General features: G+C 36.8%; 1 protein-coding gene across 7 annotated transcripts in view; it reads left to right on the top strand.

Annotated features, from left to right (window-relative positions):
* Positions 1–25,359, top strand: part of rps6ka3b (ribosomal protein S6 kinase, polypeptide 3b) — a 42,291-nt gene extending 16,932 nt beyond the window's left edge. For 2 of the 7 annotated variants that reach the window (XM_056248982.1, XM_056248984.1), the window contains 20 exons: positions 8,076–8,192; positions 10,696–10,777; positions 12,101–12,181; positions 12,265–12,344; positions 12,470–12,576; positions 13,603–13,640; positions 14,180–14,322; positions 14,606–14,676; positions 15,596–15,684; positions 16,301–16,365; positions 16,463–16,565; positions 18,022–18,143; positions 18,284–18,409; positions 19,155–19,244; positions 19,728–19,886; positions 21,942–22,103; positions 22,182–22,258; positions 22,331–22,448; positions 22,534–22,674; positions 24,013–25,359. In XM_056248982.1, the coding sequence (XP_056104957.1) occupies positions 8,076–8,192; positions 10,696–10,777; positions 12,101–12,181; positions 12,265–12,344; positions 12,470–12,576; positions 13,603–13,640; positions 14,180–14,322; positions 14,606–14,676; positions 15,596–15,684; positions 16,301–16,365; positions 16,463–16,565; positions 18,022–18,143; positions 18,284–18,409; positions 19,155–19,244; positions 19,728–19,886; positions 21,942–22,103; positions 22,182–22,258; positions 22,331–22,448; positions 22,534–22,674; positions 24,013–24,135 (2,094 nt within the window). In that variant the 3' untranslated portion in view covers positions 24,136–25,359. The other 5 variants (XM_056248980.1, XM_056248981.1, XM_056248985.1 and 2 more) reach the window with 5 other exon arrangements.
* The last annotated feature ends 566 nt before the right edge of the window (positions 25,360–25,925 follow it).

The raw sequence follows: 25,925 nt of genomic DNA, 5'->3' as shown, positions 1-25,925 counted from the left end.
ATCCTTCAGAAATCAGATGTGTTTTTGACATGTTTCATTCAATGCTGACTGTCTGTTTGGTGTTGTGTGTTGTGTGTCTGTTCTTTCTGACATCTGTCATACTCAGATGAATCAGATTGACATTTTGAATTCTCTGTCGCGTCTAGGAGGACAGAGCCTTCATTTCTTTTTTTGTTTCTTTCTTTGTATCTCTTTTATGTTTTCTTTGCTCTCCGGGCATTTCGGGTTCACAGGGAGCACAGAAATTGTCAGGAAGTTGAGATTGAGTTGGACACAAAGCACAAAGGAAACATTTAAAATAATATTACCCAGTTTGAACTGGTTTTATTGTGACTTGCGAACCACCCAGAGGATCCTGGAAACCAGATAATCCGTTTTTTGTTTTTGACTTGTCATGGCTCAATTCAAACCTCTGACCTTTAAAAACCGCAGAAACCCAGAATACATGCTTTGATTTTTGTGGGTCCTTAGCCTAGTTATCTTCAGACATCTTTTTGGATTAGCCATTCAGCTCGTAAGTGTTTCTGTCAGTTGAAATATTACAGAATGGGCCAAAGCTTTGAGTTGGACCATGTCGAGGACACTAGCTCACTTATAATTGATTAGCTCTATTGATCTTCCTGTCCCCCTCTCGGAAATGTATGAATAAATTATGCCTCCATCTCCATTCCATTTGCTTCATGTAGAAATCTTTTTTTGTCTCTTAAAAAAAGCACACACTTCATTTTTATTAAGAATATAGATTGATATTGGATATGTTATTGAAGGAATTTGTTAATGCAGTAGAAGAAAATACTTTTTAATAATTATGTTAAATATTAATATATATCAATGCATATTGTGTTTAATCTTTATTTATTTTAGAAACTTTTGATTATTTTTTTATTTTACAGCCTTTTGCCATTTTTATTAAAAATAGTGGAAAAATGAGAAATGAATGAAGGCAAAAGGAATCAGGAAATGTTGCAAGTTTTATTCAAACTTCTGTCACCCACATGAGCTTCACAGCTCAATATGTCCTCATAAAGTTTTTTTTTTTTTTTTTTTTTTTTTACATTAACATAAGGCTGTCATGCTTTGATTTATTTAGGTGCTTATGTTTTATATGTTATATATTAGTCTACTCTGAGTTCCCACGGTGCACCTGCCTTTGACGTCTTTTGAGTTTTAAGATGTTTTATCTCATGTTCTGGAATGGAGCGTCAAACTCTCACTTGTGTCATTCACTACGACTGACCTTGAGATTCATCAGTATAATGAGAGAAACTGGATCCTCAAAGATTTCACAGCTGCTCTCTGAGGTCAGAAACCTCCTCCGTTGAGTTGCATAACCCATTGTGCTCACACTCACGCACAACCCAAACCCAGAGCACAGTTCAAATCGGACCGAGTTTGTCACGGTCTGCTTCTGTTTGTTGGCACCGGACTTATCGTAATAGGAAACTCTTCTCGTACCATGATAATGTACTCTTTTCAGAGCTGTTGGATGAGCTTGTGTCATCCGAGTGGAAAATGGTGAGTGCGGCGTCCTGTTTATGGAGCATAGAGTTTGCCTTTCTGACTTCAAGGTCCTCAAAGCCAGGCCAGCCGAGCTGTTAATTGTGTTGCGCAAGCGGCTTTAGTGAAACTGACTCCCAGAATTCCATACGTGCAGCTGACAGGATCTACGAGCATGGAGAGGTGGAAAATAGAGTTTGAGTGGATTGTATGTTCCTCTTTGGATATCCCCATAAGCTGGTATTGTCCCTCTGTAATGTCCTCTTTGGTAACCAATGGTGTAAAGGAAATGTTATTTTTGTATCAGTCAGGGTGAATATTCAGACAATATTTAGTCAATTTTCTGTTGGTTCCAAAATGTACCAAACTTGCCAATGGATAATACTCATTACAATGTAACTCCACAAATTCATAAACACTTTTTGCTGGAAAAAGATGGCACATGATGCAAAACCATTACTTGTCATTTTCAACAAAATATATACACTGCACAGTGCCAAAGTCCTTTTAGGCAAGTCATGCCACTCGGCCGCCATCTTGGCAACGCCTCCGGGCAGCTATTTCGGACTAACAAGACCAGGCTCCTATCTAAATGAATGGGCAGAGTGTCAGAACTGAAATTTAATGGTCACCGGGACATAAAAACTGCTTGTATAGAAACAGCAGTAAAATATGATAAAAATCGCTGAAAAAGTTTTTATGACTTTGCCCCGAAATAAGGTTTAAAAGGTCTTTTCCCCCACAGGTTATACGTTTACTACGCATGCGCAAGGATTCTTGTCTCCGCTGTCGCAAACCTCAACTGTGTGCATGCGTCGGTGGAACCAGACGATAGGCTTACATGTTTCCCGGCTTGACTGTTAAAAGCAGACGATTGGCTTTCCAGCGGGAGGGGCGGGGCATGTGCATACAACCGCCATCTTTGGCGTTACGGGTTTTCCCTATATAGTTGTATTGAGGATTGAGGAAGTGGCATGTCTCTATATAAATTGTCTCTGACAGTGCACAGCCTAAAAAAAAGTTGTTGTTTGGGTTTAAATAGGCAAATAATTAAGAGTCTATGATTGGATCATTATTGCAGTGATTATTATGGTTCTAGCATGTTATATGTTTGCCAACAGTTCTTCTAACCCTACTTGGAGTGTATAGCTTTTAATTTCTTAAACAACCATGTAGGAAGACACATCATGGTCATATTCCAGGATGACAGTGTCGAGATTTATCAGGCTCAAATTGTGAAAGAATGGTTGGGAGGGAGCATGAAGAATCATTTTCACACATGAATCACACAAGATCTTGACCAAAAGTTGATGCATCTCTTGATGGAAATAACATTACAACATTTATTTCCATCAAGAGGTGTGTCGATTTTTGGTTAAGATCTTGTATTGACAATGCTAAAGTCCAGCACTCTGGAAGGTCTACTCCTGCACATCCCAAAGACTTTCAATGATTTTATGGTCTGGACTCTGAGGTGCCAATTCATGTGTGAAAATTATTCTTCATGCTCCCTCCCAACCATTCTTTCACATTCTTTCTTTAACGTGCTAAAAACATAATAATTACTGCAATAATGATCTGATCTTAGACTCTTAAGTATTTGCCCATTTAAATCCAAGCAACGACTTTTTTTCTTTTGGCCGGGCAGATACAAATGTTCATACATCCGTTTTATATTGCTATGGTTTGTGTGTATATATCAAACACTGCAGTGATTATTAAATATTATACTTAGTATTATTATAATGGCCATAAACCACAATAGTCTATAGATATCAACATTGATTGTTTTTGTAACCAGCTGTGTTTTTTTTAGGTGTTTGTGGAGCTAATTGAAAGTTCACTGTGTGTTCTGCACACCTGGTCTCTGTTTGAAGGGGACATTTCTTGTATTGCACCACTGGACTTTACAACAGGTGTTGCTAATCTCAGCTTTAGCCGAACATCCTGAAACGTGTGTGTATGTGTCTCTGTGTGACTGGTCAGCTGAGAAAATGAGTGGGGATCTCCAGTACTATGTACTGGAGGGATTGGTGGGTTCGCAGAGGGGAATCTCCCAGTTTGGCTTTAACACTCCCTCCTTCAGGACTGGGCTTTCCCCCCCGTGAGTCAGTGATTGTCATCCAGGCTCTCACTCCTTACAACTTCTTGCATATCTTGGCACACATACTCACTCACTTGGACCGGGTTCCTCCAGACCAGAGGCAGAAGCGGGGCACTAGCGGTATGGCGGCCTCTAAGCCCTGGACACTTGTTTTTGGTGAGGCAGTGATTCGCATGCTTCGATGTAGGCTAAAGGCTCTACGGAGGTTGTTTCAGAGACAGCCTGAAAGATTCCCCAGCAGAACGGTGAGTACTACTACTGTACTGTGGACAGTGATCGGGTTTCTGTTTTGTCCCAAAGCTGACGTGTACCTCCGGAAGGCATGTATCAGACACTCAAAACAAACTTTATTATGATGTATTCAATTATATAGTTTATTTTTTATGTTTTAATCTGAGTTTGAGGGTGTTTTCCCTCTTAGATACAATTTGTAGGCATTTTGTAAAATTAAAAATTTCAAAATATATATTAAAAACAAGGAACTCCTGCACACTATCAATACTTGCAAATGAGTATCAAAATTTTATTAGCAACCAATTGATTGCCAAAATATATATTTAAAATTTAAAAAAAGATTAAATATAAATGATTGAATTTTATATATATATATATATATATATATATATAAACTATATCTTTATACATACAAAATTCACCAGCCACTCTGTATGTTTTTATTTCTTTTCAAAACATAATAAAATTGTGCGTACATTTGACCTTTATGGGTACAACAGCTTGTCGCTAGGGCAGTACCCTTAAAAGGACATTGTTGTACCTTTTTACCCGTAAAAGGTGCATATTAGTACCTTAGAGTAGCAATACGTACCTTAAGGTACTACTATGAACCTTTTAGTGATTAACAAGGTACAAAGATGTCCTTTTAAGGGTACTGCTCCGGCAAAAAGCTGTTTTACACATTTGTAATCTGTGTGAAGGAGGCTTTTAACTTTAATATTTCAGAATGTCAAATTCCACCTGTAATTTATTACAGACCTGTAATAAACTCTGACATTAATAACGTGTGGCAGATGGAATGGGATAAATGCAAAGTAAATAAGTTACATGAAATGAGTCCTAGTATAAGAAAGGATAAGTTTTACTCATTTCAAATCTAGGTATGATCAAGTTGTTTTTACTAAATGCTGTTTAGGTCATAAAAGGCTTACACATGGTTATTTATTAAAAGGTGAAGAACCACCATCATGCCTTCCATGTCAAACTACAATGACTATTAAACATATTTTACTGGACTGCAATGTTTTTAATATAAATAGACAACGGTTCTATTCTATTCAGAGATGTGTTTAACTGTTGTATTTAAAAAAGTATCACCTAAATGTATATTAGGATTTCTATCTTGTATTAAACTGAAATGTCTTATATAGTTTTTTGTTAATTGTATGAATTATGTTGTTTATTCTGTTTTCGCCATGAAAATAGCCTTGTTGCTGACATGTCGAAAAGAAATAAGTAAATAAATCTGTGTGAAGAAACCAATTGAGAAACCAGTTGTGTGCGGCTTGTTAAAAACAGTCTGTAATGTTTTGTCTTCTCTTTTATTTGATAAAAACAAAACTCTTTTATTTTTCAACTACATTTTAGTCTCGTCTTTTTTCGTCAATGATATTTCATGTTGATATAATCCCAGTTATCGTTTAATGACGTTAGTGTCGCCTCGTCATTATCTCATCTTGGTCATGGAAAAAAAGGTGCTCAACATTGTGAACATTTTTCGTCATAGATTTCGTTAAACGAAATTAACACTAATGCACATCCTGTATTGTCACCATCTGTACTCTGAATCACAGTCTCTAAATTACCACCACAATCCACACACATACACACTGGACAACAGCTCTGGACACAAGCGCACTTTAAAGCATGCTGGAGTCAAGCCTCATGCCTTTAACACTTTTTCGTATACCTTTGATCTTTGTTGTACACATGACTCTGATTTTAAATGCCTCCTTTTGTATTTCTATCAACTTTCATTTGGACTCTAAAGTGTTAGCGACTCATTCTCATTCTGAAGTATCAGTTTCCATTCTTGGCGACATTGAGATGAGGTGTGAATTATGCTCAGCGAGAGCCGAGGAGAGAGGCGGGGAGGTGCTGCTGGTTGGATGCTTGTATGTGCTTAACATGGTGCAGGTGATCCTGCCTCCCTCCCTTTCCTTTTCCTTTCCTCCATCGATTGGTTCGATGATTTTCTCTGTCATATATCAGAAAAACGGAGCTTGCATTGATGCTTTGTAGACTTCTGGATGCTTCCAAGGAAGATTACAAGTTCCTTCCCACCCTTTCCCATGCTTTTCAGCAAGAACTTGCCAAGGCATCTGAAGTGGAGGAGTGCAGCTGGTTGAATTCTTTATCTGACCTTGTTTCAGGGGAACACGTAGTTTAAATGCTAGAGACAAACTCTCCAGACTGGACTAGACTGAGACGGCTACACCATTATACCATAGACTTGCCCACGGGGCTTCAGGAAGTGACAGAAAGGTTAGGAACGCTGTCAGGGCTGGACGGAGATCCGGCACCTCATGGCAGGATGCTGGCTGCTCTGAGGGATCCCAGGCTGACACGATGCCAGAGTGATTTGGGCTGGAACAGGATGGAGGATTCGCTGGCCTCGCTTCCACATCGCTCTCCGTGGGACTCTGAGGTATTTATGGTTCCATGCGCTTTAGCGATAACACTGGAGATGGGAGGAAGAAGGAATTTGGGGATCTTCGTGGAAGTGGACTTTACACAACTCATGTGAGCTTTACACAAGGGATTGTTGAAAATCTTAGGGTGTGTTCGGAATGGAATACAAACATGCTGCATACTGTTTCAGCCTTTTTTTCAAAATCATATTGAGAAGAGAATGCAGTAGTATGCAACAATGTTAATTTTGAACACATTCTGTTTGAAAATGTCCTGACTTTTGGAAGTTCAGTCAAATTACTCATTGTGTAGATCACCTCGCTTCACCTCCATTCATAAATCTCCTCCTGTGGCCTCATGGGATAGTAAAGTGTCCATCGAATGTGCATTTCAGAATCTCGGCGGGAGTAGTAGGTAATCCGGGGACTTTTCGCCTACTTTTTTTTCCGAATACTATGTATTCTGACATACTACTCTTTTGGTATACTGTTTTTCGCATACTATATAGTTGGGAAGTAATCGATATTGGGCGCAGTTTTAGTAATTTGGTTACATGTTTCTAAATAGATTTCAGTTTTAGTAATTAAACTTCAATTTAATTAAACCTATTTCAGTTAGTTGACAAGGCAACATTTCTAATTCGTTGTTGTTTAAGTTAAGTTTAGGTTATTCCATCTAATATTTATTTATTATTTTTAATTTTATTTCAGAAATGTTTTATATACCAAAAAAAAATTTTTAGTAGTTTTAGTTAACAGTAACAACACTGGTTCTAAGATACCAGATTAAAAAAAATTGCCTAGTGGACAATTAAATGGATAAGAAAATAGAGACTTATGATATCTAGTGACCAGAATATCATAAAGACTTGTGGGTGGGCTCTAGCAACCACCTAGCATACCTTAGCAACCACATACCCCCACCCACAGCACCTTGATGGCGAGTTTTGCACAGTCAAGCACCCAAAATATAGCTGTTTAAAATAGTGTTTAAAATTTTAGTTGAACGTTGTCTAAGGCTACTACTGTATCCGAATGCATCACAGTGAAGGTTTTGTTATTGTTTGGGTCTGATTGAGGACCGTCTGTGCCCATAAACTTTAATCACTTTCATGAAAGACACTGCTGGTACGCCAACGTAGGATGACATCATCTCACCATGTGGAGACTGGACGCTGATGGATTTAGAGGGGGAGACAAAGAGAAATGGATGGAAAGAGAGAGAGAGAGAGAGAGAGAGTGGGAGGAAGAGAGTGAGGAAAGAAAAGCTTGAACGTTGTGTCTTTAGTCACCCTTCTCCACGCCCACCGGTACTGTGATGAAGCAGGAGGATTGGGGGCGGTGTCATGGCAACCGTGTGGGAAGCTGTCCGTCACACAAGCTTTCAAGTGAGTGTGGTCTTGCTCTCTCTGAGCATCAGAAGCCCAGCAGCAGGCGCACGCTGCAGGGGGATTGACGGGGCTCAACCCCTCCTCCCGCGAGTATGGAGCAGGGTGCCGAGCCCCAGGTCGGGCTCGGGAACACGTGGGACACCATGGGGCACTGCTGTGATGTGCGTGGCGTGGGTGAGAGTGATGCGTTTGCGACCGCTTCGCAAACATTCCCGCTTATTCCATCCGTGTATTAATTTCATGCTGCATGTCCAGGTTTATTATTGGATTCGAGTGAATTCACTAGAAGTGTTTTCTGTCTGGCTGGTGACCAACTTTTCTCCGGCTTACTCGTCTGAATTTTTATTTGTACCGTCTATGGCACTTTGGCATTGTCAAAGTTTTCATGTTTCTCGCTGACGTACTTCTCTCTGTGTCTTCTTGTCATCTTTTCTCCAGGAAGAAGTGTCTGTTAAAGAGATCAGCATCACACATCTTGTCAAAGAGGGCTCGGAGAAGGCCGACCCACAGCAGTTTGAGCTCCGTAAGGTGCTTGGACAGGGCTCTTTTGGAAAGGTACGTCATGTCAAATTGGGCTGTGAAGTATGATTTTATTTACATTTATATAGGTTGGTAGAAATATATAAACAGGTGGAGCTTCTGTTATACCATTTATACCAAGGGTCTTCAAACCTTTGGAGAGCAGGGACCAGTGTTATGTTAACTAAAATTATTATAAATCATCTTCGGTAAATGAAATAAAGCTGACATAAAATAAAATATAAATGTAAATATTAGATGAAAAAACGTGAACTTGTTTCAGTTAGTTGCCATGGCAACATTTCTAATTTCCGTTTAAGTACTAAAATTACTGAAATTTTAATAAAAATATATAAAAAGCTATATATAAATGTAAAAAATGAATGAAAATGTAAAAAGTACATAACAAAATTACTAAACCTTAAAGTGTCTATGTCAGGTTAAATTTTTTTTTTTAGATATATTAAATAAGGGTTAGATGTCTGAGTGAAAATGTAATTATCATTAAAATTATTACTGTAATTACCCTACAGTAAGCTTTATAGCCATTTCTGTCAAGATCATATTTTTAAAACACAGCTGAGCTGTGACGTCAGAAGAGGGAGTCGTGCCACAAACGTTCTATTCAAGTATGGGGAGTTTTGAGTCTGAGCAGATCCAAAATCCCCCTCAAAATCCCCCCACAGCCATACACTTTTGAGCCTCCCAGGCGTGAGACAGATGAGGAGGCAAACAGAAATTTAAATAATTCCTATCGAAGAAACATAAATATCTGGTGTGAAGATAACCAGTGGAGAGTTGGGCAGGTGCATAGGCATAACTTAGAGGTGGAACGTTACATGTATACCGAAACGGTACGGGCGTCACGGTTCAGTGCATGAATACACGAGTATTAAAATAAATAAAACTCGCGTGCACATTAATTAATGCGGAACTACTGTTAGATACGCGGGTTATTTAGGGACACATAATCTGTAGCTCCGCCTTAGCTCTGAAGCTCCGTGGCTATAATGAACAGGCTTCGATGTCAAGATTGCAATGCTGGAATATGTTGGTGTTGGTGTGTGTGTGTGTGTGTGTGAAGCAGCACTAAAGTAGAGAGAGAGACGCGCGAGAGAGAGAGAGACGCGCGAGAGAGAGAGAGACGCGAGAGAGAGAGAGAGAGAGAGACGCGCGAGAGAGAGAGAGACGCGAGAGAGAGAGACGCGCGAGAGAGAGAGAGACGCGAGAGAGAGAGAGATAGAGAGAGAGAGAGACACGCGGGCGCGATCGAACAGTGGAAACATAAAAACTGGAAGAAATGTGCGCTGCAAATGACCGAAGTCTTGGATACCGAAGCAGCACTGAAGTCAGCGCGTTTGGTCCGAACAAAGTTGACCCAGGCACGGAACACAGACCTGCTTTTTGGGAAAAAGTGGACTCTGTGACCGGTTTTAACTGTGTTTTAGCACCCAGCACTACCGTAGTAATTCACCATTGTGAAAATACGCCTGCATATACCTAACTAACTACCTAACTTAAATAGCTAACTAACTAACTAAATGTCCTAATCACTAATTCTCTCGCTCTATCACTCGTACAATTATCAACACAGCTCACAGACTCACTTTCTCAGCGCTCTGGGGAGACGTCTCCCTCTTATGACGTCAAACGATCCGTTTGGGCGGAGGAGCAGTTTTAAGTGAGTCCTGAAAATAACGAACTTTTTCATCTTATATTCTGCCTTTAGGTATCGAAAATCATACAAAACAATACAACAACTTGTCAAACGTGCATTTCCCCTAACTATTTTGTGTTAATCCTAATTACAAATTTAACCTGACATACGCACTTTAACTTAAAAAATAATAAAATAAGAATATAAAAATAAAAGCGAATTCAGAATATTAATAAATTCAGTATTGTACATAAATACATTTTTTTTTAAACTGTTAGGGACACCCTTTGTTACATGTCGGAGAAAGTTGAGTGTTATATTTTAAGCATGGTCTAAATTAATACATGTAATGAATCATTATTTTTGTTTAACCCATACTTTAAAATTTTCACAAAAACATGAATGAATAATTTTACCTTTTGGTATGCATCCATCACGTTCCATTTTTTTTTTTTAAACATTAAACATACAAACATTTTTTCAAATGAGATGCAATCGGTTTAATTTTTAAAGTAAATTAGTCATTAGATTTAGCGATAAATAAAACATTTTGGGAAAGTGACTATTTTGTGTACATATTGTTTATGTGATTTAAAATTACTCATACAGTGATACAAGATTTTGGTCATACCGCCGCCCACCTATACGAGTATATTTTTAGTATTTGGTGTGTGCGTGTGCATTGTGCTTTGAGAAATAATCAGCACAGATTAAAGCCTAGTGGAAAAGTGGAACTAGTCACGGTCACCAGAGTTGCGGTGTCACTGTACAGCACAGAACTAATTGTGTTTTCAAAAAAGATCTGATGAGTAAAATAGATCCTATTTTAAAGTGTTTTTACTGTTGTTTTAATGAAGACTTGATTTTGGTTGTGTGTTGCAGGTGTTTTTGGTGAAGAAGACAACAGGCCCAGATGCAGGACAGTTATACGCAATGAAAGTGCTGAAAAAAGCCACACTAAAAGGTATTAAGTCGACCAATTTGGTTTTTCAGTGGCCAATGCTGACATAAAGTTGCTATTTCGCTGACATACCTGATGATTTTGGAGTTAATTTTGTAAAATGCAATTTATCATTGTGCAAAAAAACAGAAAGCACAAGGTGATGGTGTAATGCTAAATATAACGGTAGAATTGTGTGTATTTACGGTCCGTCGGGACCCGATGTGAGATCCACCAATCAGAGAGGTTCCCGGTTCTCAATAGCTTTTTTTAATTATTATCGGGTAAAATGAATGGAGACTATCTCGCATTTTTCCGTAGGTGCTCGGCCATTTCCGTGGGTGATCGGGGCCTATGCTGTAGTGGCCAAAAGTGATGTCCGGCCTAGGAAAATTCACTCCTTATTCAAAAATGATAAAAAAAAATGTGTAAAAACTTTTGCAAGCATATTGCATAGTTGTGCTTGGAGTCGAATGTTTTATTTGTGATAACGCAATGAAACAATCAAAAACAAGAGAGAACCAATTAAATATTAACTGATAGTGTTGTAATTTTTCTGCAATTGTTTTGTGTAGTAAAATGTAAATTTGTAGGGTCTCCAGACATCTATGTGTATCATCCATTAACATTGGTACATTTTGATATTGACACAAAGGGCAAATTCGGTTACACTTCAACTTCTCTAAGTTCTATTATTGAACACATCCAATGCTCTCTGAACAGTCACATATCGACATGGGTCATATATCATCTATGAATATTATGAAGTATGAGCTGGCAAATTTCACTCTTTGAAACAAAGGCAATAAAACTAGAAGGAAGGCTTTTAGTTCCAGTTTGCTATAATCCTGTTCCGTAAGTATGAATTAATTGTTTTTGCCCTCGACAGGAAGTCTTGCAGCTGTGAAAGCCAAGATATTAAAGGCAGTTCAAAAATCTCATTAACTTCCTAAGTATCTAACAAAACTTCCTAAGTATTTACTCTTTTCACAATAACCTGTTTAAGTTCTGTTTATTCCAGTGTGTTGGTTGGTTAATTCCCAGTTGTAGCTGTATAAGAATGTAAATTGGTGTTCTTGCAAAGGTTCAACTACAAAAAACAGCCACTCCAGATGATAAACACATCTACATCCACATGAGTAAAATGCTCTCCTCCTCTTACAGCTCTCAGCTTCGCTTGTCTCTCTTGCGCTGCATTTTTCTCCCTCCTTTATTTAATTAGTCATCCAGTGCCATCTGCGTAATTCTGCTGTGCCAGATTTCTTGCATTGTTAGAGGGGAGAGAAAATATAGTTAGTGAACTCAATAGAAGTAAACAAAAGTGTTGTTATTTATGCTTGTTTTCAGTACGAGATCGCGTCAGGACTAAGATGGAGCGGGACATCCTGGTGGAGGTTAATCATCCCTTTATTGTTAAGCTACACTATGGTAAGTGCAGGTCATCAGCCAATCAATGGTAACCATGAACCCATTCCCTCTTTCTCACACTCTTTCTTGTGTTCTTCCTGCAGCATTCCAGACCGAAGGAAAGCTCTATCTGATTCTGGACTTTTTAAGAGGAGGCGATCTCTTTACTCGACTGTCAAAAGAGGTAAATAGTGAATGGTTACCCCAAGCACAGTCTCACATAGCCAAGTCCATTTTCGCCGCGACTGCCCACTTAGATAGGAAGAGACTGTCTGATTGACATTTAAGCATCTGTTCTCTTTTCCTCAGGTGATGTTCACAGAGGAGGATGTGAAGTTTTATCTGGCTGAACTGGCTTTGGCTCTGGATCATCTGCATGGTCTAGGCATCATCTACAGAGATCTGAAACCAGAGAAGTACTGAATGTTCTCAAATAAACCCAGAATAATTCACCCAAATGGATAAAAATCATTTTGTTTATGATTTTTAATGTCAAATGTCATTATTTATTATTTAATTCTAAAGGTTTTAAAACACAGAAACCAGACTTCTTAAAAGTGCAAAAAAAATTGTAAATTAATGGAAAATTAAGTCTTTATTTAATCATTGTTTAGACTTTTTGTCTGAGGGAAGTATGTAAAGAGAATGCTTGTGGGGAAATAAATAAAAAAAATTAAAAAACATATTCACCAAGGATTCTTTAAGTTGATCCAATGTGACAGTAAAGACATTAATAATGTTACAAAAGAATCCTATTTCAAATAAATGCTATTCTTTTGAACTTTCTATTCATCAAAGAATCCTGGAAAAATGTATCAGGGTTTCCACAAAAGAATTAAGCAGCATAACTATTTGCAAGATTGATAGTAATGAGAAATGTTTTTTTGAGAATCAAATCAGCATATAAGAATGATTTCTGAAGGATCACGTGACACTGAATACAGGAGTATGGGCTGCTAAAAATTTAGGTTTACATTTTGAAATATATTAAAATAGAAAACAGTTATTTAGAATTGTAATAATATTTCACAATATGACTATTTGGACAGAATTGTTTTCCAATAAATGCAGCCTTGGTGAGCTCAAGAGACTTTTTTGGGGGGGGGGGAACATTTGAATAGTGGTGTATATATTTTTTTTCTTTGCATACTTTCCTTTGTCCTTTTTATTTTTTATTGTTTGTCAATCAAAAGACCTTCACTTGTTCTCCTTTTTTTAATCCGACCTCATTGCTGTCTTTGAGGTCGTCCATAAATCACTTTTATGTCTGGAGAGAATAAGGCTATAAAAATAATGGTTGTATTCTTGTAGCCGTGACACATAGAGATATGTCCTTATGGCGCAGGGTGGGAATGCCGATAGAAAGTAAGGGGACCCTTTGTGTGAGTGTGTTCATGCTCTGTTAAATGGCTTTTTAACACTGTGATTCTGTGTAATTTCAGCATTCTCTTGGATGAGGAAGGCCACATAAAGCTGACAGGTAGGTAATTTCAGATTGCTGGAATGGCTGCATCAGCATGGTGCCACCTTGAGCATTTAGGGCTTTGTGTTGATACCGTTAAACTGCAGCCTTATGGGAGGACAGACAAACGCATTAACCTTCACTCTGTAGAGGTTTATGACCATCTAAACCACACTATATGAGAAGGTGAACTGCAGAGAACTAATATGGGGAAATTCGATTTTGTGGAATGATTGTTGGAAACTGAGATTGGGCCCAGTGCTATTTTAGTATGATTTAAATACTAAAACAGCATTTATAAATATTTATAATTAGCTGTTTTTAATATATTTTCAGTTAGTTTATGCTTTATTAATTTTGTTGTGCTTTTTTTTTTTTTATATATTTCAATTTAGCTTTAATTTAGTTTTAGTAATTTGAATACTCCAACAGGTAGTTGTTAAGGAAACATTTCTATTTTTTGTTTATTTAAAAAAATGGCTTTATTACGAAAGTTTAAGTTAACAATACCAACACTGATGTTGCCGTACTGAAAGTGTGTTTGTGTGTGTCTTCAGATTTTGGACTCAGTAAGGAGTCGATCGATCATGAAAATAAAGCATATTCTTTCTGCGGGACGGTAGAGTACATGGCTCCCGAGGTGGTGAACCGAAGAGGACACACTTATAGTGCTGACTGGTGGTCTTACGGTGTACTCATGGTGAGGAATTGCCACTTCCTGTTTTTATTATTATCTATTGATTATCCATTTTATATACTGTACATTCCCATTTAACCTGATCTCAGTCATTTGTCTCTCAATAAAAGTTTAATTTTATTTATTATTTTATTTTAAATTATTTTAAAGTGCATTTAAGTGATTTTAAAATAGAATTATTAAATTACAATAATGATAAATTAGATCTTAAACTGGGCGGGAACAATCTAGGATAGTGTTCCAGCACCTTCAACCATCAGTAACTTGTTTTGCTCTCCATCCTCAGTTTGAAATGCTGACTGGAACGCTGCCTTTCCAAGGCAAGGACCGCAAGGAAACCATGACTATGATTCTAAAGTGAGTGTGACGGCCTCATCCTTCCGCCTTCTTGGTGGAACACTATAATCTAAACACAGTCATCCAGTCTGAGTGGGAAAAGCCAGCGGAATTGGTCTGAATAACATCTGGATGCTAAGTGCTGAAGCGATGAGGATAAGCCCTTGGTTTAGCTGACAGTGCTGTTTAGCCTAAAGACTAACCACTTAACCATCAGTAAACATGGAACCGCACATAACACACGTCACGTCATAAAGCAGCCTGCTGAGGGGTGAATAACGCTCAGGCGCGCCACATTAGCACTGCTGTGCTGGATGAATATAATCAATGGTCTGCGTACAGTTTGATGGCTTTGATAAACTAGTAATGTGGTTATAGTGGAATGACTGCAGACCTTCAGAGTGAAGGCAAGATGAGGGTTTGACAATTACAGTGTTCATTTGAGGCTTCTGCTGCGGACTGATAAGAACAGACAATTGCCACTGATATGAATACACAAAGTGTTAGCTGTGACATCAGTGCATACGACTGTCTGACTTTGTCTTTGTCCTCCTTTTTGTAAGTTGACCTCTAGGCTTGTGTAGACAGATATTTTACCATAATTTGACTTTATCACCACAAGGTCTAATACACATTGCAAAAAAAATTGCCCACTCAGAACTGGCCAACATGTAAATTAAATTAACTGCCAATTTGCCTACCCTTGCATGACTAGTAAAATGCTAAGTAAAAGCTATGTAGAAAAACACTTTAGTTTTTTTGACAGAACATTAAAATGAGAGTATGTCAATCTGATTGGTCGACGACCATCACTTACCATAAAGGGATGATCAACGTCCATCAGAATGACCTTTCTTTATGCATAAAATTGTATGTGAACTTTCCATGCATGTGCTGACTCTCTGACCTCTATCTTGACTTTGGACCTCTTCTTTTGTAGGGCGAAGCTGGGAATGCCTCAGTTTCTGAGCTCAGAAGCTCAGAGTCTCCTCAGGAGTCTTTTCAAACGAAACCCTTCCAATAGATTAGGTAAGCCCACTCGTTTACACTACGGTGCAAAAGTTTGGGGTCAGTGAATTTTTTTTTTTTTTTTTTTTTTTTTTTTTAAGAAATGAATACTCTTGTTCAGCAATAATGCATTAACTTGTTCAAATGTGAGAGTAAAATTTCTATTTCAAATAAGTGCTGTTCTTTCTATTCATCAAAGAATCATGAAAAAATGTATCACGGTTTTCTCAAAAAATATTAAGCAGCACAACTGATTTCAACATTGATAATAATAATAAATGTTTTTTGAGCAGCAAATCAGCATATTAGAATGATTTCTGAAGGAACACGTGATACTGAAAGGTGGAGTAATGATCCTGAAAATTCAGCTTTGCCATCACAGGAATAAATTACATTTTAAAATATATTAAAATAGAAAACAGTTATTTTAAATTATAATAATATTTCACAATATTACTGTTTTACTGTGTTTTGGATCAAATAAATGCAGACTTAGTTGCCTTAAAAGTCTTTCAAAAACATTCAAAAATCTTACCGCCCCAAACTATGAACAGTAGTGTATTAGACTGACTAGATGTTCATTTCTGTATATTGAGTTCTGCATATTTGATTTTAACTTGACTATGCTTGTCTGCAGGTGCTGGTGCAGATGGAGTTGAAGAGATAAAGAGACACCCGTTTTATTCTACCATTGACTGGAATGTAAGTATTTACAGGAACATGCATTTACAATGAAGAAGTGACACTCTTATCAATGCGTGGTGATTTTAAAGGTTTTTTCATGCCTTGTTTGTCTTAGAAACTATTTAGAAGAGAGCTTTACCCGCCCTTCAAACCAGCCTCTGGGAGACCAGACGACACATTCTACTTTGACCCAGAATTTACAGCAAAAACTCCCAAAGGTACATCAGCATATAACCGACTGTGTCTGACCAGAGCCGATCCTGACCTCCCTGGGGCCCTAAGCAAAATTCTGTTAAGGGTCCCTCCTACCTGACCAGTGAGCCATGTAAACCAGTGGTTCTCAACTCCAGTCCTCGGGACCCACTGCTCTGCACATTTTGTATGTCTCTCTTATCTGACACACTCAGTTCAGTTCATAGAGTCTATCCTAACGAGCTGAGGATCTGAATCAGGTGTGTTAAATAAGGGAGACATACACAATATGCAGAGCAGTGGGTCCCGAGGACTGGAGTTGAGAACCACTGATGTAAACCATTTGCCATTGCCACACAGTCACACCTGACACCCTTTACTCCTGATATTAGAAATAGACATTGTTGCTAGTAAAAAGTTCATTCTTAATATCAAGAATTCACATTTTAAATAATACAAATTGAATTATTGATATCAAAAATGCATCCTGTGAATGAATAAAAGCTAAAATTGCTTGCCATAGCATGTCACTGTGTTTTAAATGATAAAAGCAATACTTGATGGTTATTATTTACTGAGGGATGTGCATCCATATTGACCAGTATGTCCAGCCAATCAACATTTTAAATTCAATATAGCCTATAAAACAACAGTCAATGTCAATTCACTCCATCTTGCATTATTGCAGAGTTGTAACTAAACCTTGACTTGGAGGCTAGATAATCATTGTCTTGTTTTAAAAGTATGTGCGCCTATAATGAGGAGTGCCATCACGCCCATATATTGTACTAGTCCCCACAGATGTTTCTGCTGGAAAGTGCGCATTTCATTTCGTGGACACGCATATGAACGCATGTTAACGCGCGACGTGGTTTTCCGCGCTGCAGTTTGTAAACAAACACCATTTGCCCTTTGTCGTTTATCAAACGTAATAAATGGTTGTATTTCACCCTCACTTTTTTTGTCAGGCACAAAGTCACAGAATACAGCCCTGGAAGTGGACAGCATTAGCAAGCAAGACACAGAAAGACCAATAGATGCACTGCCCAGCTGGGTTAGACAGACAGACAGACTAGAGAGAAAAGCACATCAACTTAACTTTACTGTTCTCTGCTGACGTCAAACTTGAAGAGTCTACCTGATCGCTGTTCCCGCAATTCACTCTCATGGTGTTTTTTTTTTCTCTCTTTTCGTGACCAGAAGGATAATTCCGCTTAATTTTCTCATCGATGTTGTAAACTTTGATTGACGCGAGGGGGAGGCGGGGCCTTGAATAACTTGCGTAGTGTGCGAATAGGGCTGCTCGGCTCTGTGTCTGACCCTAGATCAGGTAGACTGTGTTTGCCGTCCGTCTTTAATCCCCTTTCAGACAAATACATAAAAACCTATTTAATTAAATGCTTCTAGGCCTTTTGAAATCTGTCGGATTATTTGATGGTGTATTTAATGAGTAGATCAAAACCGCTCTGTGTTTTTGTTCAGACTCACCAGGTGTACCCCCTAGTGCCAATGCCAATCAACTCTTCAGAGGTTTTAGTTTTGTGGCCATCAGCTCAGAAGAAGAGTCCCAACCCCTGCAGAACAGTATGAGCTCTATAGTTCAGGTATACACTCTAATGGGGAACACATTTTACTCCAAATTAAGCCTCTTTCCTCATAGTATATGCTGTAATGACTGTGTTTAAGGTCTAGTTATGAGTCATATTTTATGTCAGCATTACATCTGGTTGTTTTCTCTCTGTAGCAGCTTCACAGAAACGTGTCACAGTTTAATGACGCATACGAAGTGAAGGAGGATATCGGAGTTGGCTCGTATTCTATCTGCAGACGCTGCATACAGAAAAGCACAGGCATGGAGTATGCCGTGAAGGTGAGGAGAGAGTCATATTAAACCAACACACTTTCATTAAGGCAGTAAATCTCAAATAGACCGCCCAGATCACCTTGGCAAATTGATAGCAACATAAACTGGTACTGGTCAATATTGGGTATTTAATTGTGCATGTTGATTTCCCATATGCTTACATTTAGATTAAAAATAAAATACTAAAAACTAAAACCAGTATAAATGTGAAGAGTGAAAAAGGGATATTACATATTTGGTTTTGAGATTTGTTAAATATGACAATTTAACAGTGTTATTAAATTAGTAACGTTTTTAAATATAGAAATATTTTTTTAAATTATACTTTAAATAAGCATTTAAGAAGTTATTTTTAATATTTAAAAACACTACTAATTTAAAAACACTGTTTTGAACTCAAAATGAATATCCATTTTTCATTCTGTACATTTATAATGCCAAAATTCACTTGTTGCAATTAAAGCAATTAGTTTTAGGTTTTATTGTTTTACTTTTTAATTATTTAGACATTAATAAAACATTTAAACATTATTTTTTATTATTTAGTCTAGAATTTCTATGTTAATCAATTATTAATAAATTAAATAATGATGAGCTTATTGGACAGAATTTTAATTTCAGCCCATCCCTACTAAAACTGTTCTTTAAAAGCATTTCTGGCCTTTTCCAAGACAATTTTATACTGCCTGGCCCTTTTCATACTGTGTTTCTTGGACATTCTGATAAATGTCTCTATATATTTTATGTTTAGATAATCAATAAAGCTAAGCGGGATCCAACGGATGAGGTGGAAATTCTGTTACGCTATGGACAACATCCAAATATAATCACCTTGAAAGACGTGAGTGTTTAAAAACAAGGATGCAGTCTTTTGATTTTCATCTATCAGGCTGACAAACAATAGTCTGCGGGGGCAGACTCCGAGCTTTGTCTTATTGGCCGAATGCAATTATATTAAGATGTCTTGTTCTTTTCAAAGAGCATTGATGTGTTTACCTGAAACCGATTCTGCTCTGACATTTCCGGAATGAGGGAATAGTGTAATGAGTTCCTGCTCTTACCGTCTCTCCTGCAAATTACTCAGAGCAGGTTATCCATTATCGTTTCCAGCATGTTTCCATACATTAGAAATGCATCTGATTCAAGTGTTCCTTGATTGGTTTCAAACACAAAATTCATTTTGTTGCAAATATAAACATCCTTAATCATATTGCTATGTATTGCAGAACAAATTACAATAGCATTTAATGAAAAGTGAAGGTAGTAATAAAATAGAAGAGATTATATCCATGATAAACTAATATAACTATGTCGCTGTTTGCAGGTGTACGATGATGGCCGCTCAGTGTATCTGGTGACAGAATTGCTAAAGGGAGGGGAATTGCTGGATAAGATCCTCAGACAGAAGTTCTTCTCAGAACGGGAGGCCAGCGCTGTGTTGTACACCATCACAAAGACTGTGGAGTACCTGCACACTCAAGGGGTATGAAACCACTCAAACTGTAGGAAAGAACAAACTGTAAAATGCGTGCCGCATTCACGATGTTGAAACTTAAAGCCCAGCTCAAGTACATTAAGATTGTGATCTTGGGAAACAGATGAAGCTTTGTGAGACTGTGCCTCTGGTGTCTTACCACATACTGGTTTATAATGGCTCTAATGCAGAGATACTCAAGAGGGGCACATTCAGACCACAATAGATGGAAAAGCCTGTGATGTACACTACTGTTAGAAAGTTTGGGGTCTGTACGATTTTTTGAAAGATATCTCTAACGGTTACCAATACTGCATTTATTTGATCAAAGATACAGTAAAAACAGTAATATTCTGAAATATTATACAATTTAATGTAATTGTTTTCTATTATAATATTTTTTTTAAATATATAATTTATTCCTGTATGAATTTTCAGCATCATTACTCCAGTCTTCAGTGTCACATGATCCTTCAGAAATCATTCTAATATGCTGATTGGCTGCTCAAGAACATTTCTTATTATTATCAAAGTTGAAAACAGTTGTGCTGCTTAATAATTTTGTGGAAACCAGGATACATTTTTAAGGACTCTTTGATGAATAGAAAGTTCAAATAAACAACCTTTATTTGAAATAGAAATAGTTTTTAACATTATAAATGTTTTTAGAGTCACTTTTGATCAATTGAATGTGTCCTTGTTAAATAAAAGTATTCATTTCTTAAAAAATAGAAACATAGCACTTCATTATGGGGACAAAATGAGCTGTTTTCCTCATGGGGACTAAAAAATGTCCCCACAAAGATGGCAATATCTGAAATTCTTGTGGAGACTTTTTTTTTGGTCCCCTTGAGGAAAACAGCGTATAAATCATTCCAAGTTATCTTTTTTGAAAATGTAAAAATGCAGAACGTTTTCTGTGATGGGTAGGTTTAGGGGTAGGGTTAGTGTAAAGGGAAAGAACAGTTTTTATAGTATAAAAATAATTTTGTCTATGGAAAGTAAAACATGAAAACACAACGTGTGTGTGTGTGTGTGTGTGTGTGTATATATATAATTATTATTATAAATAAATAAAACGATAATATTAATTTTTACAAAAGCTATAAAAAATGTATTTAATTCAGGGATATGATTTTTCTGTATTTATACGGATTTCTATGGGGTGGGAAGGTGATTACTGTATTATGATTGAAATCGCAAAATTACCTTAAACAATTACTAAATCAACTCAAAATTATATTAAAATATATTAATTTCATGCACGGATTGCTTCTGACAGCCCTGCACGAGCTTGCGGCGCCATCTGCCAGACACCCGTAGCATGTTAACCAGGTCAATGGGCTAAATGCGAGTAAAAGCTGACATTAAAACAGTGTTACTCGCCAGTTGCCCGATAACTTTTTTATGAATTTTGACAATGCATGGTTGTGAGAATGTGATACGGCTTAGTGTGATCATCAAATTGTGATGCCTGTGATGTAATTATATAAATATATGCCCGGTTTCACAAGACAAGGCTTAAGCCTAGTTCCAGACTAAAATGCATGTTTAAGCTCTTCTAGCTGAAAGCAACTTGCACTGATGTATTTTAAAATGACAGTGCAATTCTTTTCTCAAGACGCAAACCAGTAATGTTTTTATTTTATAAGGCACGTTTATAAAAGCCTCTTACCGGTAAATGAACGCAAAGAAATGAAGACAACCATAAATGTTATTATTGTAATTTTACTGTTGTTCTGTAAAATAAAATAACAATAATTATTATATAATAATTATTTGATATTGTATTATAATATAATGTATTATTGTTTTTATTATTATTAAATACTAAATTTTCATTTTATTTTACAGTACAATAGTATGTATTGATGCAATAGTAAGATATTTAGGTTAATAAAATACATATTTTTTATTAATAATAATTGCTGCCGGGAGGTGTCAGGTTTTCCCTCTTTCTTTCTTTTTTTTATTTAGCTGATCACATGCCTGTTAGTTATAAGATGGGCCTGAATCATATGCACATTTTGAGCTCCTTGGTTCTAATTTAAGCTTCCTATTCAGGTGGTTCACAGGGATCTAAAGCCCAGTAACATCCTTTATGTTGATGAATCTGGGAATCCCGAATCCATCAGGATCTGCGATTTCGGCTTTGCCAAGCAGCTGAGGGCGGAAAACGGACTGCTGATGACGCCATGTTATACTGCCAACTTTGTGGCCCCAGAGGTATGTTTTTCAGGTGGCTCAATATTTTATCAAATAAATGTGAGTTTCTTGATCGGAGAACATCACTTTGGTCCCCAGGTGCTGAAGAAACAGGGTTATGACGCTGCTTGTGATATCTGGAGTTTAGGTGTCCTTCTGTACACAATGTTAACTGGGTAAGTATTTAAACTTAGCACTATAGTTGTCAAAATGTGTTTCTATTCAATTGACACCAAGCTTTTTCTCAGATTTACGCCATTTGCTAATGGCCCCGAGGACACGCCGGAGGAGATTCTGGCTCGAATCGGCAGTGGGAAGTTTTCTCTCACTGGCGGATACTGGAACTCTGTTTCACTCGAGGCAAAGGTGCCCACCTGAGAAGAGCATCTGAATATACACTTCAAAACAGGACCACCAGACAAAAATAATCATTCATTGTTGTTCTCTACAGGACTTGGTGTCTAAGATGTTGCATGTAGACCCTCATCAGAGACTAACAGCTGCACAGGTGTTGAGACATCCCTGGATCGTTCACAAAGACCAGCTCCCCAAATACCAGCTGAACAGACACGACGCCCCCCATCTGGTTAAGGTTTGGTCCTGTCTGCACACTGTGCTTTAGAATAAGACCGAAATATCTAAGTGTTCACATAAATATTTTACTCTGCCCCTGAAATGCTTCACAAGGTTCCCAAGGTCATGAAAAATTTGTAAATATCGGGGAATTAAACCAAAAATAAAAGATTTTTTAATAAAAAAAAAAAAAAAAAAAAATTTTGCTCAGCTGTTGAATCAGCTAGAAATTCTGTTTATAAAATAAACACCACCGTCCAAAGTTTGAAAACATTACTATTTTTTTTTTGTTTTTGAAAGAAGTCTCTTATGCTCATCAAGCCTGCATTTATTTGATCAAAAATACAGAAAACAATGTAATATTGTGAAATATTATCACATTTAAAAAAAAATGTTTTTCAATTTTAATATGCTTTAAAATATATTTTCATTAGCTATTACTCCAGTATTCAGTGTCACACGATCCTTCAGAAATCATTCTAATATGCTGATTTATTATCAATGTTGGAAACAGTTGTGCTGCTTAATATGTTTTATGACCTGTGATACTTTTCTTTTATGAATAATTTTTTTTTTTTTTAAAGAACAGCGTTTATTTAAAATAGAAATCTTTTGTAACAATATATACTACAGTTCAAAAGTTTGGGGTCAGTTGTTGTTGTTTTTTGTTTTTTTAAAGAAATGGAAAAAAATATCCCCCTCTGCTTCCAAATGCAAACCGCTGAAGAATTCAGCAAGGATGTGTTAAATTGATTTTTTTTTTTAAATGATAGTAAGGATTTATATTGTTAGAAAAGATTTCTATTTTATATAAATGCTGTTCTTTTTAACTTAAAAAAAAAAAAGTATCACAGGTTCCAAAAAAATATTAAGCAGCACAATGCTTTTCAACATTGATAATAACTGTATCTATAATAAATGTATGATTGATAATATCAAATAAGCATATTAGAAGGATTTCTGAAGGATCATGTGACACTGATAACAGGAATAATGATGCTAAAAATTCAGCTTTTCATCACAGAAAGAAATTATATCTTAAAGTATTTTCAAATAGAAAACCATTATTTTATATTGTAATAATATTTCACAATTTTACAGTTTTTTTCTGTATTTTATCAAATAAATGCAGGCTTGATGAGCATAATAGACTTCTTTCAAAAACATTAAAAATAGTAATTTTTTCAAACTTTTGACCAGTACTATATATATATATATATATAAACCCTAAATATTAGTTATGTTAGGGAAATTATGGAAAGAATTTCATTAAGGTGTAGAAAACTTGTATTCAACCTGACACTTTGACAGGACAGTTTAATTAAGCAAGTTTTGTGTGAAATCTTTTCTCCTGTAGGGGGCGATGGCTGCTACATACTCTGCCTTGAATAGGAGCGTTCCTCCCGTGCTGGAGCCCGTGGGCTGTTCTATTCTAGCTCAGCGCAGAGGAGTGAAAAAACTGACCTCCACTGCTTTATGAGCTAATACCTTCCACCTCCAACCCCCGTGACCTCTAGCTTGGTTTGAGCACAGCCTGAACTCGGCTTGCTTGCCGCCCACCTTGTGTCGAGGCCTTCAGAATCAAGTGTAGATTCTGAGGACCCCTGATGGACACTCAAAATCTTCCTTTACTGGTTACTTTGAGGGCCAATAAAAACAGTTCGCCCTGTACAATCATGCCTCTGCTTCCAAACGCAAACCGTTAAAGAATCTGTGGACTATTTCTGAGGAGCTAATTATGTATGAATATAAGCATACTGTAAAAAAAAAAAAAAAAAGCTATGATGTTAACGAAATCAGGGAGGATGGGGATTTTCAAGGATGACAACAAATTCCTGCACCAAACCATGAACACAGTTGCGAAAAGCTCCAGTTGTATGGGGATGTCATATATATAGGAAATGTTCCTGTCAGTTCGACACTGATTATTCAAATTGTATCCTGTTCTGCTCTACTATTTTACATCAGGAACGCCATATAGCATATTTAAACCCCACCAAACCATAACTGCTATGGTGTATCCCAGCAAACCTTGTACTCCTGTCATCTTTTAACAACAAACTAGGAAAAAACCCCTCTCAGCAGACCCATACAAGACTGTAAGTGGAGTCTGAATGTTTGTATGACGGCTGCTGGCGTTAATGTGAACGAGATCCAAAGCACAAAAATGCGGTGGAGGCCTACATGTAAACGGCACAGAATGTCTAATAGAGAACTCAGGTGAAACGCAATACATTATACAAAAAAAATTAAAATAAGCTGAGACGGAAATGTATATGGCTGTATCGCCTCACCTAAAACCTGCTGACCTGTGTATTTGTTTGTATGTAGGGATGTACAGAAATGCTCAGAGATATATGTAGTAACTTTTTTAAGTGACTACTTACAGCCTTGACATATTTTTATAAATGTGCATGGGCAAGATGCTATATTAGCTAGTAGCTCTGTGGAAGTGGTCATGTTTATGAGCATGACTGATTATGTTTTTTTTCCCCTTCATTTTTTTTTAACCACTTCTAATTCCTTGCAGGTTTGTGGGGGTTTTTTTCTGAGCAATTTTAAATATGTTGTACATTTTCTTTTCATCTCAGTTGTATTTTTCCTGTCTTGGAAGAGAGCTAGAAATGTTGCTGTCCATATAAGCTGCTATCCTGTTCTTTCTTTTGTACATGTAGAAAATAAATTTTGCCATTTTTTAATATGACTCTGAATGTTTTTTTGCACTGTTTTCCATTTTTTTTAGAAACCACATAAAAGGGTTCGTCACACAATACTTGCAAACGTGGGTGAGCCAAAGTGCAAGCAAAGAAAATGATTTTTGTCTTGTGCTGCATGTAAAATATTCAGATTTGGTGAACTCTGACCTATAATTTTGCATAGCACATTTGAGGATCTGAGTCACATATTGACCTTATGCAAAGAATACAAACTTCAAAGTTACCGTACATGGCTGGCAGTGTTGCTGGAAACAGTATTTTTTAACACTATTTCTAATTTAGAATCTAGAAAAATTTATTAATTAATAATTTTGTGTGCTTGAGTGTGACTAAAATTGTTAAATATATATACAATACCATTCAAAATGTTGGGGTCAGTGAGATTGTTTTTGATTTTAAAAAAAAAAGTCTTTAATGCTCACCAAGCCTGCATTTATTTGATCAAAAATAATAAAAACATTAATATTGTAAAATATTATGACAATTTAAAGTAACTGTTTTCTATTTGAATTTTAAAAATGTAATTTATTCCTGCAATGGCATGAATAAAGCT

The sequence above is a fragment of the Rhinichthys klamathensis genome, unplaced genomic scaffold (genome assembly GCF_029890125.1).
Source record: "Rhinichthys klamathensis goyatoka isolate OS25496 unplaced genomic scaffold, OSU_Roscu_1.1 h1tg000059l_1, whole genome shotgun sequence".
Taxonomy (NCBI): domain Eukaryota; kingdom Metazoa; phylum Chordata; class Actinopteri; order Cypriniformes; family Leuciscidae; genus Rhinichthys; species Rhinichthys klamathensis.
The sequence above is the reverse complement of the archived record's forward strand: the minus strand, read 5'-3'. Positions and strand labels throughout refer to the sequence as shown.